The sequence below is a fragment of the Eublepharis macularius genome, chromosome 13 (assembly GCF_028583425.1).
Source record: "Eublepharis macularius isolate TG4126 chromosome 13, MPM_Emac_v1.0, whole genome shotgun sequence".
NCBI lineage: Eukaryota > Metazoa > Chordata > Lepidosauria > Squamata > Eublepharidae > Eublepharis > Eublepharis macularius.
Genome location: NC_072802.1, coordinates 74,463,216 through 74,484,835, shown reverse-complemented (window position 1 = coordinate 74,484,835; position 21,620 = coordinate 74,463,216). Strand labels below are relative to the sequence as shown.

Sequence of the window (21,620 nt, the reverse complement as noted above, 5' to 3'; positions counted from 1 at the left end):
TACTTCCATGCTGTAGGCAATGCTGTGTTCTTAAAATGGAAACTCAACAGCATCTCAGCAATGCTTTCCATAGACCTGCAGAATAAGCCACTGAAGGGGCTTAGAGTCAGAGCTCGGGGGGGTGCTATCAGAAGGTGGCTGGGCAAGAAAAAAAAATGCACATAATGGTTCAAGATCTTCCCTTTGCACATCTGTACAGATTAAGATAAATGGCGCAGGCACATCTGGGGCAGATTAGGTGCCATAGGGATTATTGGCAGATGCATATTCAGAGACTGTTAGGAAGGCAAGAAAATATATGGGGAGGGTGAGGGGTGCAAAAAGAGGCAGAGATATACAGAGGCAGGGAAGGGGAAACAAAGGGCAGTCTGTGGAGGAGGAGGAGGAAGACGTAGCGGTATCGGACTTGGATCTGAACCGGTCTGTTAAACCTGTAAGTAGGAGTCTTACCCCTGCTCTTGTATCTTCCTCTGCTCCTGTGTCTCTGCCTATTCCAGCGTCTACACCTATAGGGACAAATGTAAATGTGGGTGAAGATGTGAACGTGAATGTCTATGTAAATGTAAACGTAAATGTAGATATAGATAATAAGGTGAATCATTCAGTAGATATGGATAACTCCCAAGTTAAAAATTTTCAGGAGGGTTCAGAACCTATAACAAAAGAAACAGAAGCAGAAAGATTGAGAGGGAGGGAGTGCAGTCATTTTTATCTCTTCCCCCTTCGTCTCCATTGATATCTTTGTTACGGACACCTCCTTCACAAATAGTATCCACCAATGAGAATTCTGTAGAGGGTAAAGATTACCCTACATAGAGGATATGGAAGTTGAAATTTTTGAGGGAAAGGAAAGGGAACAACAGAAGCAGAAAGAGCTACGGGGAAAGCAGGAGGCGGTTGGAGGAAAGCAGGCGGATGGGAGATTGGGATGGGAAGAGACCTTAGATTCAGATTCTGAATGGCCAGTTGGGCTCCGTCCCCCGTCTTTTCTTCGTTCTCATTCCTTCTCACATTCTGATTTACGTCCTGGTCCATGGTCTAATTCGCTTCGATTGGAATGTTTTCTTGAGCTGCTGGAATATCTGGATCTATGAGGCCCGATAGATTGGATGCTGAAACAAAGAGTACTACCGCTGTAACAAAAAATGCCGGGGCTGTGGTAGGTGTACGATTTTTGTGGCTCACTCTGTGGATGTGGACACGGTGTGGATGTATGGCAAATTTTAGCTGGCTCCATATTAAAATTCACACGATCCAAGAGGATCCGTGGTTTGCAAGCACGTTTTTGTGGCATGGTGGTACCATCAAGTAGTGAGGTTTTTTGTGGTTTGTTCTTCGGCAATGGACATGAAATGGGATTGTATGGTGAGTTTTGGGTGACCTGATGTAACAATCCAGAGGATCCATAAGCTTTCGAACCATGTTTGCAGCGTGGTAGCACCATGAAGTGGGGGATGCATGATTGTTTTGGTGTTCCCTACAGAGGAAGACATGAGCCCCATGGTGCAGAGTGGTTGTCAAGAGTAGGTACACCCTCTGCCCCCCATCCTGGGTGCTGCTAACAGCTACCCCGGGTTCTAAGCGCCCTCTTAGAGGGGTAAACCTCACCTGTTTCACACGAGACACCCCCCCCCCCGGTCTCTGGGTTCCTGGTCTGGAGGGTCTTGCACATAGCAGTCAGACACTCGAGCCACAGGCAAAATAATTATTTATTAGGTCGAGGGTTTAGAAAAACAACAGAGGCCACTCTTGAGACAAGAGCAACGGCAAAGTAAAAATAAACAGTCTAACCTGGCCTAAAACTATCTAGACAAGTGATTACTAAACCAGCGTGCTCTCCGTGGTTTGGCTTTTTTTTCTTCCACCACCCACGCCAGCCTTTTATTTTAGCCAGGAGGAGGAGCCACCTAATCTAAGCACAACACCAGGTGCACTCAATTAGCTGAACTATTCGCTGTTCTGGACAGTAGTAAGCTGCAGTACTGCAGTCCAAGCTCTGCCCGCGACCTGAGTTTGATCCCGGAGGAAGCTGGGTTCAGATAGCCGGCTCAAGGTTGACTCAGCCTTCCATCCTTCCAAGGTCGGTAAAATGAGTACCCAGTTTCCTTGGGGTAAAGTGCAGATGACTGGAGAAGGCAATGGCAAACCACCCCATAACAAAAAGTCTGCCAAGAAAACGTCATGATGCGACGTCCCCCCATGGGTCAGTAATGACTAGGTGCTCGAACAGGGGACTACCTTTACCTTTTACCTATAGAGTAAGACATGATCTACAATATGGTGCTGTTTTTTGCGCCATGGTGGCATCACATATTTTTTGATCCATGTTCTTTATGCGGACCTGGCTGCACTATGTGGTTTGATGTTACATTTGTGGGTGTCCTATTTAAAAAAACTATAGTATCCATGAGGATCCATGTGGATCCTGATTTTACTTTCTTCCATTAATTTACAGCCGAATTGTAATTTAAGACTTTAAACTTTTTTATAAAGCAGTGCAAATCCAATCAGTTTAGCAAATGTGAGCACTCCAGCAACTTTTATTTATCAACAGCAATTTTTAGACTTTGACCAAGCAATCATTATTTTCAGCAAAATGCTTCTAAGGAAGGAATCTGATCAACAGATTCTGAAAGGTTCTTAGATTAGGCAAAGCAGTAGCAGCATAAAAATGGCCCATTTCCCTCACAAGGCCACTTGAACTATCTCAAATAAAAGGACAGCTAAAATAAACCACTGAATGGATCCCAGAGGACACCCCCGTATATGCCAGCAGGGATGATCTTGCTGATCCATGGGTGCCAAATCATGAAGTGCCAAAAAGGAAATAACTATGCAAACTGGTGGCAATCGTACAGTATACAGCATCTGTGACATATGATCCTACTGGCTTCCCTCAGTAAGCTAATGAGCCCGATTTTGCAATAGTGGAATCCATGTTGCTTTCAAGAGTAGACCTTGTGTGATTGGAGAGAGGGGAGGTTAATGCTGCTATGGCTGGATGCAGAATGTACAGTAAGTGATGCATAGAGAATTTTTTAAAAAGCCCTGCTGCAAAGCACGTCAGGAGTGTTCTGGAGTATTCTTTTAAAGCTCTCCTGTCTTGGACATGGTGACAGTTCCCTGGGGCTGAGCACCGTCTCCAAAGATTTGATGTCACTTTCCCACCTGCCCTACTTCTCAGGGGAATTTTCAGCAAATTCACAAAAGGCTTGTCATCTTCTCTGTGCCTCCTGCTATGCCAGTAAGCTGATCAGGACTCCTTTCCTATGGCCTGTCTGGACAGGCTCTCTCCATCTACAACGTCTCCGTGTTTAGCTGCTGTCTCTCAGTAAGCTGGGGTGAGGGGCAGAATGATCCTTTTCTAGTTTGCATGTCTTCGCAGAAATTGCTCAGAGCTAAACATAAGTGAAACTTGCATATAGTAACTCACGGATGCTTACACAGATGTCTAACATGCATGAACTGTCCAGCTTTTCTTAGATTGATTTGATCCAATATTGTTAATACTAATGCAGTTTAATGTTTTTATTATATTGTTCCTAGTCGTTGTACGCTGCCTCAACTATTCTCAAAGTAGAAAAGAGAGATTCCCCAGAGAAATAAAGCTAAATAAATATTGTTAATGTTTTGTAACTACTGGTAGGTTCAGAAGGAATGAACAATTAACCCTTCATCAAAGACCAAGGCCAGTAACAAATATCTGGCAGACTAGAGATACAAAAACAGGCCTTCAGCCTTTTTTAGTGTGATAAAATTGATCTTACACAACATGAGTCACCACTAAGGCCAGTGAGAAGCAGCTAGACATATACATGCAGTCGTGAACTTTCTCACTGGGACAGAAAGGTGGAGGGGTTTTACTTGGTTTGAATCAAATATGATGCTGATTCCATCAGAGAGGATTGTAACTCTACAGACAGCCCTAGAAAACTGGAACAGAGCAAGAATATGTTGTGTGCCTGCATTACCACTTCTTCAACAGCCAGACAAGTTTCATCCAAGCCACACACGTCTCAGTAGCCATTGCCAAGAATGATCAAAAGAAAAATTTCAAAGATATTCATTTCCAGTAGTGCTTACACTTAACTTACTGTTTCAGATTTCTAATCCTGTTACATTGCTTATTGCATGTCCTATCCCGTAGACTGCATTGATTTACACTGTGTAATCCACTCTGATTCTCAGTGAGAAGTATGTAATGTGGACACATGTGGCTGTTATCTCCTTTTCTAGTAAAGCCTGTGATGATACTCAGACCTACGCCCACTTTTGGAATAAGCCAAGGTAGACATGTGGTATTAAAGGAGAATTTTATGGATAGCACAGACTGCAAAAAAGACCAATACGTGGGATTTTGAACAAATCTAACTTGAATTCCCCCAGAAGGTAAAATGACTGAAACCAAGGTGATCATGCTGATCCATGGGTGTCAGGCAGTAGGAAAAGAAGACCCCAAATTATGTAAATTGACTTGAAAAAGGACGTCACCCTGCTGTATATACATAGCAAACTATGTACATGCTCAAACTGTTAATGCCTACATTTCAGGGGATGCAGGATTGAGACATGTGGAAGATTCTTGAAGATCACCCCCCTCCCCCAGCTAATGGTACTATTGAAATTTCAAGCCCCAGCAATAGAAAAATCAAAGGGAGTTTATAGGCAGGATTTGCCCCGTGCCATTTTGAGCAAGTTTCCTTTACACATTGCAGAACATTGCATCTTGTAGCTCATTCTCACCATAGCTAGGAAGTGGGTAATTAAAATCATTAGTTGGTGTACACTGGGAAACAATAAAACATCAGTCATGTTCTGCATACTACCGGTATGCTCAAGCACCCACCAGAAGCAAACAGATAGTTGACTGTTCAACAAGCTGTTCAGTTATGTCTAAATGAATTTGGATACATCTGCTTGCACGGTCACACTGCTTTCACACACAATTAAAGCCCCTTTTCAAAGCTGCCACCCCACCCCACCGTTACTTGACTGCCATTGCCTCCAATTTTAAGAAACACACAGGTTAAAAAAACCCAGTCCAATACAAATGCTTTGGCACCTTACTACTAGTCTCTGTGCGCCTTCAGTGTCTGCCCGTGAATACAGCTAAGCTTGTGGTCATTTCTTACCACTGCTTCTCAAATAGACGCCCTGGAGGGCACAAGACACAAAAAGCAGACAATTCACATTGTGGCCATGTAAAAGAGGCCTCTGACTGCACAGGTGCCAAGAGGGAACAAAGGGTAAACTCTAGTCCTCATTCAAGCTGTCACCAGCCGAGTGCCTCCTCTCAGGGTGGCCAACATGGCCTCAACCAGAGCTTGAGCCTTTCCCACTGTGGTTCCCACACTGTGAAATGGGCTCCCTACAGGGAAGCCCCCTTGCTGGAAATACTCAGGGGGCACTGCAAGGCCACAGCTCTTGATGGAGAATGTACAGTGGGCATTTTCAGGGGGAGAGAGATTAGGGGTTTGATTTTATTTTAATCTGTAACGTTTTCATGATTCGTAACCTTTATTTATTTATAGCCCAGCTTTCTCACTAAGACTCAAGGCAGGTTACATAATATAACTCAATATGTACATCGGCTGGGACATTCAATAAACAATACAACAGGGTAAGGATAGCAGAAAGGTGAAAACAGAACTCCAAGAGAGATTCTGAAGAACAACGAAAACAAAACATAAAGTAGCACTGAACTACCCTGGACTACAGACTCGAGTCCCTGCCCCTTTACCAAAGCATCTCTCTGAGGACCAACAGCCTCCTGAATAAGTCAGCTTTGCAGAGTTTGCCGAATGCCAAGAGAACTGGAGACTCCCGGGACTCTTCAGGCAGGCTGTTCCATGTAACCCGCCGGAGCTTGCTTGTGGGGAGGGGGGATAGAAGCCAAATAAATCAAATCAATGAATAAATCAGAGGATGCTAATGCATGGGCATCTGTTGATTCTACCCACTTGCAGGATGGCACCTGCACCTGCACAAGGCCTTCTTCAGGTGAGCTAAGCCACAGTGGTAACGCATGCAGAGAGAAGCACTCCCGTGGATATGTGGGCTCAAGGTCACGAACTGCTTTGTATGTTATAGCTACAGCATAGTAGTTAAGTGGCTGGGATGCGAATCAGCATCCTGCTGGTTCGAATCCCACTCCTGCCATGAACTCTGCAGGTGGCCTTGGGTCAGCCACTTCTCTCAGCCGCAGCTCCCAGCTGCATTGTGGGGATAACAACAACACTGACTCTGTTCACCGCTCTGAGTGGGGCACTAATCTGTCTAGAAGAGCAGTATATAAGAACACATTATTATTATCATTATGATTATTATTATTCAAATTTCACACAGCACAATCAATAATAAATAAAGATCACATTATCATTGATTGCCCTTGCTGAGCTGATACAAGTTTCCACCAAAGACATAAGTATCAGCCAGGTATCGGTGCAATATATATATGCTGTTCCAAGTAACACCATCTTTTGCAATTCTGTAGGTGTTATGTCAGAAAGCTGCAGTTTTTCCATGTAACTTGCAACATTTTTTGAAATGGTTCCCAGTGCCCCAATAACAATGGGGACTACTATTGCATTCTTCTTCCAAAGTCTTCATCGTCTTCTTCTTATTATTGTACTGAGCCCAGTAACTGAAGGGAAGCCAATGGAGTAACTCCAAAAGGAGAATAAGATGCATGCTTCCCCTAGCTCCTGAAAATAATGAAGCTGCAATATTCTGCACCAACTGGAATCTTCAAGTAGACTTTGAGAGGAGACCTATGTAGAGTGCATTAGTCTTAATAACAGTAACATTCGATTTATATTCCACCCTTCAGGACAACATAATACCCACTCAGAGTGGTTTAGAAAGTATGTTATCATTATCCCTACAACAACAATCACCCTGTGAGGTGGGCAGGGCTGAGAGAGCTCTAAGAGAGCTGTGACCCAGCTCTCTTAGAGCTGGGTCACCCAGCTGGCTTCAAGCAGAGGAGTGGGGAATCAAACCCGGCTCTCCAGATTAGAGTCCTGCTGCTCTTAACCACTACACCAAACTGACTCTTAATGTTACCGTGACGTGGATCCAGGTGGCCGGAGCAGCTGTGTCAAGGTACAGGGCCATCTTCAGGGCTAGAATGAAGGCATTTTTTACAACTACATTAACTCGCTTCTCTAGCAGCATTGCTGGATCCAGTATAAACCCTCGGCTCTTAACCTAGTCTACAAGGGTCAGCTGAACCACATCAGAAGCAGGGAGCACAATGTTCTTCAAGATCGCTGCCTTCCCAATCAGCATTATTTCTGTCTTGTCTGGGTTTAGTTTCAGTTTGTTCACTTTCAGCCAACTGGCCACAGGCAGTGATTTAAAACTTCTACTGCAGCACCAGGGGATTTGGATAGAGAGATACAGAGCTGGGTATCATCTGCATATTGATGACATCCAATTCTAAAACTACAAATTATTTCTCCTAAAGGTTTTACATGAAATTTCTGTGGAACAGCCTGCCTGAGGAGGTCAGGAGGGCCCCCACTCTCCTGGCTTTCTGCAAACAATGCAAAACCGAATTATTCAAGGAGGCTTTTGTATTGTAGGTAAGGATCTCAGATGCTCCGTTAATGAGTTAGAGACCACAGACTTCACCCACAGACTTCACCATTATGTTGCCTTGCGTACTATCTGTTGCTTTAAATATGTACTTGCGTTGCTTATGTTCTGTTTCAGCATTTCTTCAACTCTGTATTGGATTCTTGCTAATGTTATATCTTTGTAAACTTGTGTTTATTTACCCTATGGCATTGCTTATAAAATTGTCCTTGATACTGACTGTACTAATCTCACACTCTGTAATCCACCCTGAGTCTCAGTGAGAAAGGTGGACCATAAATGACATAAATAAATAAATAAACAAACATACATGGGGGATAACTCCCACCCAAAAGATAGCTGGTCTCCAGTAGCAAGTTTTTGAGTCCATTCCATGAGGAACAATTTAAACTACTCTGACGTATCGCTCAATACCCACTTCTGCCTCCAAATACCTCAACAGAACGATGTGATCTACTGTGTCAAAGGCTGAAGACAGCTCCAGCCTTGAGACAAGAGGAAAGGCAGGGCATAATTTATTTATTTGAAAATAAATAAAATTCTGTTTAACGAGGGATACATGACCCAGAGGGATACATGTCTCAATCATCAAATAAGACTCCTCTTAAAAGGCCTCTGATCCAAACTCTTGCTCAAAGAAAGAAATCTACAGCTGGAGAAGCCATTTTCAGTTGCTCCATGACTTTCAGGAGGGATGAGGGTGCTCCCACCCCAGCCATTCTTAGTGATTTGGTTCCATTTTCGAACTGCTTTTGCCATCAGGAAAAGCAAGAATTCAAAACTGTGGCGCTTTGGGGGTTGGTTTTGTTCCTCTTGGTGAAAATGAATCTGCGGTTTAAAAGAACTGATCTGGCTTATCTTTCCATAGCAAGCTCCTCCCAGAAGAAAGAGGAGAAATTTTCCCCACAAAAGAAAGAGGAGAAATTTCCAAAGCCTCCCCCTTCACTGTAGTGGGAGGACCAACTTTTTGGGAACATTCTTCAAGCAACAGGATACATGGGGAACTGTTCCTTGATTGTATCTTGTAAATGTTTGCTAAAAAAACCTTATTTCTTGCTCTCAGTTTTAAAACTACTCCCACTGCTGCTGTTTTTTATTAACAAAATGGTCACATGTGTATGAGAGTTAAGCATGTTGTGAGCTTCTACTGTGACATGACTTCCGGTCCACGTTACCTTGCTCAACTCTCCCCTGAAGGCATTCAAGGTAAGCTCCAGGTCAGATCACCTCAAACACCTGATGGCAAAGTTGACCCTGAGCCCTTCTCGGCTGCCCTTGCCCTCTCTAAGACCTGAGTCGCCTAGGCAACTGGTTACTTCCTGACATTTCAAGCCGTGCACCCTTGCTCCTCTCCCAGACCCCAAAAGAAGAACAATTGTCAAATTAGACAATAAAACTGTATTTGTTTTTTTTAAAACAGACAATTGTACACTTTTGTTACAAAACTGTAGAGAGCTACAACTTATTTTAAAAATTACTTTTTGGTCGGCAAACATTGTAAAATCTTTGTGTGCAATTACTGTGTATTTACAGGGTCTCCTGTTAGTGATTTTCAATTATTATTTAGACAATATCACACAGTCAACATAGGACATGTCTTAAGATAAATATATTAGTAAATAAATATTCTGAGAACATCTTTCCATAAATGAAATGTGCTGCTATACATATACAGAATATACATCAAATTGTTTTCTAGCCTTAGAAACATTAAAAAGGGTAATGGAGAAAGAGCCCTTTAGCCATATTACAAGTTTTTACAAGTAAACTTTATACAAAACTGTTTAAGTGCTACAGAATAGTTTCATTTTTATCAAAAATGTGTTTAAAATAGTGCCTCATGAGCCCAACAAAATGGCAATTGTTACTCTAAGTAAGAGAAAGGCCTTTGGGATTAAAAACATCTAATCTACGGTACTGTCCATTACAGGCACCTTTGCCCTGAAGGAGACACAGAAGCATCAGACGTATCAAGGCAATGAGATAACAGAGCAAGAAGGTCATTCTGGGGGAGCAGGGAGAGAAGAGGAAGGAAAACACACACTTCCTGACGTTGCCCTGTCCAAGCCCAAGGCGCTCCCAAATCTCCCAGGCAGCCGATTCCACTCTCTTACAAGGGACCACGCTGAACAGGTCCCCACCTGGGCTCACCAGCCCTCTTTCAAGGAGCTAACCGTGGTATGGAGACCTTCGTTCTTGGAGTGACTTCTCTGCAGGGAAAGCACGTGCATAAAACGACACAGAGTGTTTCCATTCTGCCCTGCCCCACCTGTGCCCCTCTTGCATAGAACAGAGGCGAACAGGTCTGCATCTTGGGAACCTGACCTTCTCTAAGTGTAATTAAGTTAATGCAGAGAGGGTTTACAATAGTGGCTTCCTTTAAGTTTAATCACTGGAGCTCTCCATTTTCCCCATTAGCCGGGCACAAAATGAAGTAAAAAATTGTAAACAGTTGTATTAGGCCAAACAGAATTCAGAAGAAACCAAATCATGTAATACCTTTTACTGAGGCCCATCCAAATGATGCAAAACACTGTGCAAGCTTTCAAGTTCTACAGACCCCTTTGCTCATACCTCACCCAGTAATGCATCACAATGCCACAAACCTACTACATTAATATTGGGGGAGGGGGAGGGGTTATAGGCACATTCCATTTAAAACACAACCTTCCCGTGATGTGTAGTTTGCCAGACTTGAAAAGTGCTGATTACACACAGAGGGAAGTACAGAAACACTGCCTGTGCGGGTGCAACCACATACATCAGGCAGCGCCATTTCTCAAAGCCCTGGCCACTCAGAACAGGTGCCACCTGGAATCAGGGGGAATGGCCGGTGCTTATCAGAAGCCATTGTTTCCACAGGAAACGATTAGCAGTTGGGAAGTGATAGCAGGCATGAACAGTGAGCCAAAGCGGGGAGGGGCCTCCTTCCCCAGGGCACAAATGCAGACCAGCAGGCACAGGGCAAAGGTCCTTGGAGCGAGCTGCAACAACTGTTCTAGCAGTAGACAAAAGGCAGTAGGCCTAGGTCCCTCCGAACACGTGGACAGGAGGCATCAGGCACGCTTCCCATCCCATCTTTTTCCAAACAAGCCAGAAGCACCGCGCTCATCTTTCAATGGAAACTCTGGAATTACTGTCACAGAAGCAGGCCCTTGCCTTTAAACGAGCTGCATACAGTGACCTGAGCCCTGGCCTAGGGGGGAGGAATCTGAGTTCTTCTTCCACTGGAAACAGGTGGAACCCTCCAAGAAGGGTTTAGAGAAGCAGCTATTTCCCAGCCCCCATCACTGGGGCTGGGTTTACCAAGAGAAGGGCAGACACTAAGGTCTCAGTGAACTCGTACCCTTTGGACAAATTCTGCTTCAAAGTGCTCTTTGTTTTCTAAGGCAGTCCAGGGCACCCTCCCTCCTTGAACAGGTGGGTGATCTTGGGACACAGCTCAGCTTAGTTATGCTAGATGGAAGGGGTCCTGTCCCGCAACCATGGGTGGAGCAGTGGTCTCTAAGAACATGTGTCCAACAGCTATATGGCACCAAGTCTGCCCTGGGCAAGCTCCTGCCCAACACCCCACCGCCCACTGCGGAGAGGGCACACAACCTTCTCCAGTGACAACTCCCATGAGTTAGCCGAAGCTAAAAACAGTTTGGAAGTCCAGCACGAATGTAGAGTCCTCCACACAGGTTCCTCTTCATGTTAGTCCCCAGCTAGACATCTCCCTATGGAAGAGCAACCTGCAAAGACAAAGCACTCAGGTCAGGAGAAGACAGGTCTACAGCCATCCTGCTGAAGGAGGGGGCAGTACATGAAGCATTTATGGCTACGATTGAACCCAATAAAGCCAACTTGCTCACAACCCATAACGAAACCTTAACCCTCTGCTCAGAAAAAATTCACTGTACAGGGAGACTGCACAAAATCCAAAGTTAAAGCAAACACCATCACCCATGGATGGATGATTTTCTGCCACTGAATGCAGAGTCTTGACGAGAAAGTGCTGTGTATGCTTCTATTCAGGTCTTGGGGAACAGAACGGCTTTGGGAAGCCAGAGAGGATCCCCATTTGCCACACGCTGACCGCCTCCTGAAGCCTCTTCCATTGGCCGCTGTGCCTCACATCTGCTCATCACTGCCACCTCTATGCTCCTCACTTGCAAGGGGACAAATGTAAAAAAAGATGCCCAACCCACCACCACCGCATATATGGCATTCTCAGGAGTACCACACGACAGCAACACAACACACAGATCAGTCAGTCTGGGATGACTAAAGGCATCCTGTCTCTCCATCACCCCTCCCCCAAACTCTCTAGCACCTCAGCTGCCCGCCCCCCACCCCACCCCCGGCCAGTAGCTGAGCATTGCAGGCTCAAGATACAGCCCTTATTCTCCAAGTTTTCGCCCCCCTGCCCCCCCTCACCTGATATCTGGGTGCCTCCTGCCAACACTGTTCCCTCAGAGCAGCTCAGGGCAGGGCTAGCAAAGAGCCCCTTGGCATCTTCCGGCAGGTAGTCTCTAGACTGGAAGCACAACTCCTGTTCCTGCTTCCGGTGCACCTCCCCTGGAACTGGCTGAAGCCCGCAGGGGTCCATTTCACACGACTCATCCCATGGGCTGCTGTCTCCTTGGCACTCCACGGGAACAGCCAGCTCACAGTCTCTGTCCTCCGGAATGATGGTGATCTGCTGGCCCAGGTCACACACCCCTGTGTAGCAGCTCGGCAAGGAGTCCTCGGCATACACATACTGCACATTCACAGAATAGTCCTCCACATAGCGGGCAGCTTGGTTGGGGCTGCTGCTGGTCACTTGCTTCTCTTCACAGAAGCAGCAAGGTAAGGCCTCACATTCCCCCCCTTCTGTCCTAATACTGTACAATCCCTGGCTTCTCCCTGCTGGAGGCTCTTGCCCAGGGGCACATCCTGTCCAAAATGGTGGCCCAAGGAGAAGTGTGTTGCATTCCACCACCTTGCCCGTGGGCTCCTGGGGAGCATATGGAGCCTCCAAGGGGCAGGCACAACCTTGCTCCTGAGACCCTTGGCAGCCCCGGCTAGTGTCCCCAGAAAGAACTTTGAGGGCGCCTTCAGAGGCCAGGCAGGAAGCTTCTCTGTGCTCCAGCGAGGAGCTACTGCTGTAATTCATCTCTAAGCTGCAGTCCGAAAGCTGGTCCCCTGCAGAGACTGTCGACACAGGGAGGCACTCACCTCCAGCCAGGCCAGAAGAGTGGAGGCCTTCGACAAGGACAACTGTCCCTCTGTTCACCCCACCCCCTTCACTACCCCGACAGGGGCTTTTGCTGCGGTAGATGTATGGATCGTAGTCGCTGCTCAGAGAGCTACGAAAGGTGGAGCAGCTGCCATAGACCCCCTGGTTGCTGACCTCTGTGCAGTCCACCATGGAGTCACTGGAGGAGCAGCGGCACTGGGCTGAACTGCTGCTGCTGCTGCTGCTGTCACTGCCCGGGCAATCGGCCAGGTAGCCACTGCATACTGAGCGGTGGCCATGGTAACAGCTGAAGCTGGAAGTGCTGTTGCTCTCCAAGTGGGACGAGGGAGCCACATGGACCACTGGAGGGAACAGCCTGCTGCCTACAGGCTGGAAGGCACGGGTGGGGCCCTGGGCAGCAATGCCCAGGGGAAGCTGTCCGTTCTGCTCTGGGTAGCTCAGGCCTTGGAAATAGTAGTGCTGAAATACGGTTTCGTACTGAGAAAAACAAGCTGGTTTGGAAAACTGATGACCATTTAGCTTGGGCCTCCGGAAGGGATGTGCAGCCGGGCAGCCCCTGTGTTCCACTCCACATGGATGGCCACCCAAAGTGCGATCCAAGTGGACAGGCTGGTAGCTTTGGATGAAGGCAGGCGCCTCCCCATGCCGGTCCACTGTCAGGACTGTGATGGGGTTCCCATGGTGATCCATACTAGTTCTGGTTGGGTATGCAGTGACCTGGTTGGCTCTGTGAATTCGGCCAGGATAATGAACCGGAAGAATCACAGGCCGCTGTTGCTGCCGGCTACGGATCTGGTTAGCGATTTCTTCACACATCTGTCCTGGGGCTCCTTTCTTTTGCTCTGTATAGCAAGATGAGCAAGAAAACAAAGGCTCCGGAATAATTACTTCTCACATGCCCCACCCCAGCCCATGGTGGAGATGTCACACTGGTGGCGCCGTCTCCGAGAAGCAACAGAGGTTCCATGAAGAACGCTTCTGATGTTTAAAATTTATTTTGGTATATTCACTAATTTTGTTTTTTGTGTAGCCATACTGAATGTATATTTAAAGATGGAACATTACCTGGACTACACATAAAACTGATTTTTAGAAGCATTCCCAAAACTTTGCACAAGTCCACTTCCCCCTCGACAACTGTTATTTCCCCTCCTGCACAGCTGTGCAGGCACATGCACGCACATTTTACAGAGGTGGGAGGAGGACTGGTTTGCTTAGGAAATGAACGGATCCCCGCTCCTTTCTTCACTTACATTTCCCCAGGCTAGGAACACAGACATGAGCACTACTGCAGAATCCAGCAAGAAACCAAAGGCTTCCCAGGGAGCTATCAAAGGCTCTGTACTCACCTATGATGTTGTGACGACAATGTGGGCATGTGTGATGCTGCAGAAGCCACGGGTCCACACACTTCCTGTGGAAACGGTGAGTGCAGGGAATCACACGCAGCTCCTGCAGGAGCAAAAGGGAATGTCAGCTGAAGGGGCTGCAGAAGGATATGGCTCTAAGCCTTCTCTAGTATCGCTCCTCTGCCCACCACACCACCACTGGACTTCCCCAGACAGAGAATGGGGGCTTGTATTTGCCCAGGCAGTGCTGGGGTCCAGCTGCCTAGCTGCTTCCTCTCTTCCCAGTTTAGCCATACACGAAGTATGATACAACTCTGACATGCCAATGAACTTTGCAGCTGTTCATGTCACAGTCTCAGCAGAGCTGCCCAGAGGATTGTCAAGGGGATGGATATTGCCAACATCAGCCAGGAAAACCAAAGCAGCAAAAAGGACGCCCCCCCCCCCCGAACAAACCTTTGCTTTTGCTGCCTGGGAGATACTGTGCTCCACCCGAGGGAAAGAGACGCATGCGAGTCAAAAGGCATGCACCCACACTCTGCCCCTCGGTATCTTAGAAAAATGTCAAGATCGCCCTGGCGGAGGCACCCCCTCCTCCCCTCTCACCTCCCCATCAACGTATTTCTCCAGGCAAATGGCACAGTCAGAGGTTGAACTACTGCTGAGTGTATCCAAAGCACCACAGCTGCCTTCAGAGCGCCCTTTTAGCTTGGATTTGAACTTCCGAGTCTCCATCTTTTCGAGTGCCTGCACAGCAAGCCTATTCATGGAACTCTGCAACAGACAAAAGTACATTAGCTAACACCTTACACCATCCTTTGGGGTACAGTACCTAATCTTTTGGTCCTTCTTAACCTTTTTGCCCTTCTTTGGCTTTAGGGTGACACGTGACTTCTATTCCTTTTTTTTTTAAATAAAGTTTTTATTGGATGGGTTAACACATATTCATTATACATCTTTTCAAATATTCCCCATTATCTTAATACATGCATCCCACCCCCTCCCCGTCCCCCCTTTTCTATATTGACTCCCAACAGCACTATAACCCCTTTATTTCTTATTGTTAACTCTAGATCTCGTCTGTCCCTGTTATTAAAGGCAAAGTTCTTACTACTTCATTTTTAATTCTTAATAATTATCGAGAGACCATAATTGTCCTTTTACATCTCATTTCTTTTCTAAATAATTTTTAAATTTCTCCCAGTCCATGATAAATTCCTTTGGATCTTGTTCTCTTAATTTCCTTGTTAATTTGTCCATTTCTGCCATGTACAACAGTTTCTGAATCCAATCTTCCACTTCTGGTAATTCTTCTTGTTTCCAATATTGTGCATATAATGTTCTTGCTGGTACTATCATATAGTGTAACAATACTCTATCTTTACTATTCATTTTCTCCATGTTTAAACCTAATAATAACATTTCAGGACTCTTTGACACACTTTCTTTCAAAATTGATGACATTTCCGCACAAATCTTAGACCAAAACATCCTAGTCTTTTCACACGTCCACCACATATGATACAGAGAACCCTCATGATTTTTACATTTCCAACATTTGTTTGACATTTGATTATTAGCAATTGCTAATTGCCATTGTGATTTCTTTATTACAATTTACTGCCCATTTTACCATTTGAATTTTAACTGTTTCATCCTCTGTATACCATTTTAATAAAAGTTTATACATTTTAGAAATCACTTTAGCCCCCTCCCCAAGTAGGAGTTCTTCTAGTTCATAATTCTTGACTATAAAACCTATTTTCCTTTTATCAGATTCAAATAAGTCTTTGATTTATCGATATTGTAACCATCCATACTTAAATGGTAGCTCCTCCTTATTTTTAATCTTGAACGAGTCTTTATCTAATCTTAGTAAGTCTTTGTAGGTTATCCATTCTTCTCCTTTATATTCCATATCGGAATTTACTACTTCTGCTGGTACAATCCACATAGGTCTTTCTTCCTTTATAAATCTTTTGTATTTTTTCCAAACCATAAAGAGATTCTGTCTCACATAATGGTGTTGAAACTTGTTATCCATTTTATGTTTATCATACCATAGGTATGCATGCCATCCAAACAATTTATTACGGCCTTCCAAAGTCAATAATTTATGATTAGAGAGTAATACCCACTCTCTCAACCATGTTAAACATGTTGCACACGTGACTTCTATTCCAGCCGCTCTCCTTCTGCCTTTCAGCTCCAGGCTATGGCCAGTTCTGTGCACAGCCACTGTTTTTCACTTTTGGTGCAGGATGCTGATCAGTGGACAGGACCCCCAGGCTCACTTGGATTCTTCTACCTTTACCTTTCATTCTCCATGTTCTTCTCCTTATCTCCCAATACCCATCTTTTACCCCCCCCCCCAAATCCCCCAAAGTTCCTTTCTCCCAGTTGCTTCCAGCCTGCCCTCCCCGCTGGTCAAGTCAAGATTCAATCGATCCACTGAAAACTGCTCACCCTGACTTGCTACTGCTGACAGCGTCACTGGTGAATAAGGGCACGAAGGAGTGGGGGCCTCTTCTCTTCGCTTTCCCCCACCAACATCCAATTGGCTATTAGTAGACATTAGAGATTAAGCAACTGCATACAGACCGAGGGCCCACCTCTGAAAGCTAGAAAGAGGTGTAGAACAGGCTCTCTAGGGAGAGATCTCAACTCAAGAACATAAACCGTAAGCTTGCAGAACTTTGCTTTCATTTGCAAAGGACACGGGCACTCTTCCAGAAAGAATTCTGAGGACAGAGTGGCCTAGACAGAAGCCTCATGCTTGCAGAAAAGCCTCATGGAGGTCAAAGGCTTGCAGAGTACACCCTAACCCAAACTGCCCCCAGCCAATGTCTTTTCTTAGGAGTAAGCCACATCTGAAGGGCGGCACGACAACCACTCTGTCCTAACATGGCTCTTACCTGGCTGCGGCGCTGCTTCAGTTTGATCTTGACAAGGAGGAAAAGGCACACAAGTGACACCACCACAAAAAAGGCCAAGAAGATCCCCATGTCGAAGTACTCCGTAGGTTGCTTTGATTGAAAGGAACGGGGTGGGGGAGAGAGATAGAGTGACATGAGCTTCTTTCTAGCTCACAGCAAGATACACTCACACAGGCAGATGTTAAAGGGACAGGATGTAGCAAGTTCCAGGTAGGTGGGCGGCCATGTTGGCCTGCATTAGAACTGCAGGATTCGAGTCCAGTGGCACCTCAGAGACTGGCAAGATTTTCAAGGTACAAGCTTTTCAGAACCAAAGCTCTCTTCTACAGATACCCTGAAGGGAACTTTTGAAAGCTTATACCCTGAAACACACCTTGGTCTCTGAAATGCCACCGGACTCCAATCCAGGATGTAGCAAATAATTTGAATGAAAACAGGAAGCTGCAGCAAGGTCAGTGCAATACCAGAATGCCACTGGGCACCCGATGGCATACTAGAAGCACGTGCAGAGACTGGGCTTCCCTACGCACAGCGCCCCCATTTCCTCTGGCCTGCACTGAAATGCTATAAGGGGATTAGCTACTGAGACAATCCCAGGTTCCCTTGCTGGGAAGAGTCTTAGCAAAACTGAATGGGTAGAGAAGTTTCGCATCAGCAACATGATAACAATAATAACCAGGGGCTTCCCTTTTTTAAAGCTGCTACAGATGTATGGAAATTTCATATCCCCAAATCTTCCTCTGAGGGGACAGAATGGGGGTCCACTCTGTCTGACCTCTCCTTACTAACAAAATGCATCACAGGACAGTATCTTAGCACCCATCACTTGCACCTAATCTCTGGAATTGCACACCAGGCTGGGGGGTCCCCACGTGGGGACTGTCCAACCTGAGCTAAACAAGGGACTTACTCATCAAAAAATTCTCCTTCCACCTGGAAAAGTACAATTTGCATATGGAATGAATTAACCAATTCCTTCCTGGATAAAATCTTCAGGGACACACAGGGTTGGATCCAGCCCTCTTTTTCACCAAATCTCATCTTACAGCTCCCATTTCATACGACTTTTGTCCATGCAATCCCCTGATCTCCCACAAAGTGTCTTGTGGGCCCAAAGGGCGCCCTCTCTTCCCTTCTGCACCACCTGAAAAGCTGGTTGAAACCAATCTATATGCTAGAACGTAGTTTTACCACCTAAATTAAGCAGAGTGTTAAGAACTCAGCAGTTCCTACATTCTGAGCAACATCTGTCTTAGGTGTTTGGCTCTCCATCCCAACAGACACTTAACTTGGAACTCCCACATTCACCCCACAGATCTGTGCACTTCTGTTGGTGGCCAAAATACCACCTCCTCCTTCCACGGGAGCGTCACTTCCAGAGCTTCCGCAACTAGACACCCTCCCTTCCTTTAGAACTAAAAATCAAGAGGCCTTAAAGGCACCGAGGAAAAAGGCTTCTTCCCACCCATTTCCTGAAGGAGTGATCCTGGGTGCCTCCATGAACACACGAAGCTGCCTTATACAGAGTCAGACCCTTCGTCCACCAAGGTCCACATTGTCTGCTTGTCCAAGGTCACAGGCAGAGGTCTTCCACACCCCCTACTCCCTGGTCTCTTTAACGGGAGATGCTGGGGATTGAACTTGGCCCTCCTGCATGCCAAGCAGATGCTCTGCCACTGAGCTGTGGCCCTTTCCACAGCATTTCAGTGTGAAGCTTGAGACATGACAAAATCCCATGATGTCTTTCAGACTACATAATACTAGCAAGAGTCTGTCCCTAGAGAACTTGCCGCTGAACTCAACCATACTTCAGGGGAAGAAAGTTTTCACAGCAGTGTCAACAATAAGGTGCCTTCTAGCCACCAGCAGTGCAGTCCAACAGACAGGCACGGTGAGTGCTTAATTCCCAGCCCTGCTAAGGAGTCGGCACATGACACAAGCAAAGTGCTCACTTCCAGCTTCATTTGGAAAAAGGGAAGGGGGACCATCCCTCCATCCCTCCCTCTATCTTATAAGGGGGACTGCTGTGCTCCCCAACTGCAAGGAGGCCTCGTCATGGACTGGCACTGCCCAGATAGCTTACCGGTGGAGGCCGGTGTTGAATCCTGGCCCGGGCAACCTTCTGTTTGTTAACAATGTTCATCAGCTTGATGGCATCGGCCCCCTTCACGTACACGACTGGCCTCTTCAGAGGGTCTTCCAAGCCCTGGTTCAACTGAAAGGAAATTAGCATACTACTTCTGGTGAGAAATTCAAGGGCACAACAGAAGAACCACCTTGCAGGGTCAGAACTGTGCAAAGTCCTGTTTACAACAGCAGCTAACTAAATGCCACTGGAAAGTCTACAAGCAAGGCACCAAGGCCCAAGCCTCTCTGCCTGTTCTTGACTCCCAGTAACTGGCATTTAGGGGTGCACTGCCTCTGAATCCCAGGGGCCATTTAACAGTCCTGGCTAACAGCCACTGATGGCCAAATTCCCCATTCATCAGTAGAATGCCCTTTAGAAGGAGTCTAAGCTGGTGGCCATCACTACATCCAGTGGTAGTGAGTTCCGCAAGTTAATTATGTGCTGTGTGAAGAACTGTTTTTCCTCTTCTTTCCTGAATCTACTGCCCATTAACTTCATTGGGTGTTCCCATGTTCTAGTAAAACGGGAGGAGAAAGAGCTGTGTGTCCATACAAGCATCATTTTACAGACCTCCATGCTGCCCCCCACCCCCAGTTATTTTCTTTGCTATGCTGAAGAGGACAATTTGGCAAGGGACTAACCCCACAGCTTTCCCTCCCCTCTGCCCATGTTCCCCTGTGCTGCTGACATCAGGGAAAGAGCAGCTGCACCCATATCACGATCTTCCTGCACAGACAAGGCTGCGTACCTGATCAATGGCATCTGGATTTTCAGAGACATCAAATATGACAGCAGTGGCCCCTCTCTGCACTGCCCGCTTGGCCTGAAAGAAGAGGGGAGGGAAGGGGAACACGTCACCTCCTTGACAACCACATGCCTACCCACCAAGGCCAACCCCAACAGAGGGATCTTCCAGAAGGGAGGGAGTGACTGCATGCCATGGGCTCCTGCAGGGTCTTTGGTGGACTGGAAGAGGGAGATACAGCAGGCACAACTGTGGCAGGTCAAACGCGGGGGGGGGGGGGGGCAGAACAAGCATTAGCAGTGGGGGGGGGCTGGGGGCAGGGAGAAGGCGGCGGAGGGTGGCACCGCCGTTCTGCAGAAAGCCCTGGCCAGCAGCTGCTCTTCTGCTCATCAGCAGCAGCATCCAAACATGGAGAAGACCCCTCCCATCAGCTCCCTAGGATGTGGCCACCAGAGGTCAGCCTTGGTCCAAAAGAGAGTGGAAGAGGCTTCTTTTCACCCAAAAACCTCCTTGGACTTCGGCACCAAATTCCACCGTGCCTCCTCATTTGTCAAAGATTAGCAATTGCTAGCCACAGGGACTGACAGAGGGTCTGTAGACATAACAGAGAACTGTAGACCGTCCCTCTCTCACTCCCACACCCACCCTAGTTCAGCCCAGTCACTTTCACAAAAAATGGTATGGCCTTCTTCAGAAAGCATCAGTCACTCAGCCAATCTTCTCACACCATGTGGCGGGGCGGGGGGGGGGGAGGCCTCAGGTTGACACCCCGGACGACTGGCTGGGGTAGAGTTAAGAAGCCTCCAAGCTCACACCAACCCCAATGCGTATGTAGATGAAATATACCGTAAAGAAATGCATTCCAGACTGGGGAGGGGGCACGATCAAGCACAGCTGGCTAATTAATCATCAAATTATTTTCCTTTGTATTTTGCTTCATTTATACCCCCCCCCCCTTTCTCCCCGATGTGGACTACAGGTCATTTACATCCATCTCCTCTCTTCCACTTTTTCTCACAACAAACCCTGTGAGGTGGGTTAGGCTGAGAATGTGTGACTGACCCAAGGACACCCGGCCAGTTTCCATGGCAGAAGCAGAGTGAAAACCACACTCGGAGATTAGTAAAGACTCTCAAATATACTATTTATAATTGAATTAATCATGGCAGAGCCGGGATTCAAACCTGGTTCTCCCAGATCCTAGCCTGTCACTCTAGCCACTATACTACACTGACTAGAATCATGGGACTCTCAGGTCTCCCCTCCTCCTCTACAGCTTTTCTGACCTGCTTCAGCATCAGCAGTTTTCACAAGGCCAGGATTGGTGGGACAGAGGCCCCTGCTCCTCCCCAGCTTTCCTCTCTTTCCAGTGCCTAGCAAGTTCAAAGAAAAGATACAGAGCCCTGGAATTAGGAAGCATCATTTGCTGGCAGGACAGCATGGTGGCTCACAGAAACTGGAGACAGCTGCACGCATGCGGCAGTGGCTCCGCTCCTGCATTCCGTAGCCCTCTGCTCTCCGGAGCTTAGCTGCAACTTGGCCTGACCTTCCAGGTTTCCTTGGCAAGAGATCAAAGTGAAGAAGCCACAAACACTCCACAGAATGCAGAGTCCCCTGCCGCCGCCGCCCCCCTTTCTGT

The 21,620-nt window shown here is 46.7% G+C and overlaps 1 protein-coding gene across 1 annotated transcript in view; it reads right to left on the bottom strand.

Moving 5' to 3' along the window:
* Nucleotides 1–9,018: 9,018 nt before the first annotated feature.
* ZNRF3 (zinc and ring finger 3) overlaps nt 9,019–21,620 on the bottom strand; it is a 93,963-nt gene continuing 81,361 nt past the window's right edge. The window contains exons 3-9 of the mRNA XM_054996955.1: nt 19,985–20,059; nt 19,192–19,323; nt 17,088–17,198; nt 14,779–14,946; nt 14,173–14,275; nt 12,019–13,665; nt 9,019–11,333 (exon numbers count right to left, since the gene is read on the bottom strand). Coding sequence (XP_054852930.1) covers nt 11,296–11,333; nt 12,019–13,665; nt 14,173–14,275; nt 14,779–14,946; nt 17,088–17,198; nt 19,192–19,323; nt 19,985–20,059 — 2,274 coding nt within the window. The 3' untranslated portion in view covers nt 9,019–11,295. The remainder of the gene's footprint in view (nt 11,334–12,018; nt 13,666–14,172; nt 14,276–14,778; nt 14,947–17,087; nt 17,199–19,191; nt 19,324–19,984; nt 20,060–21,620) is intronic.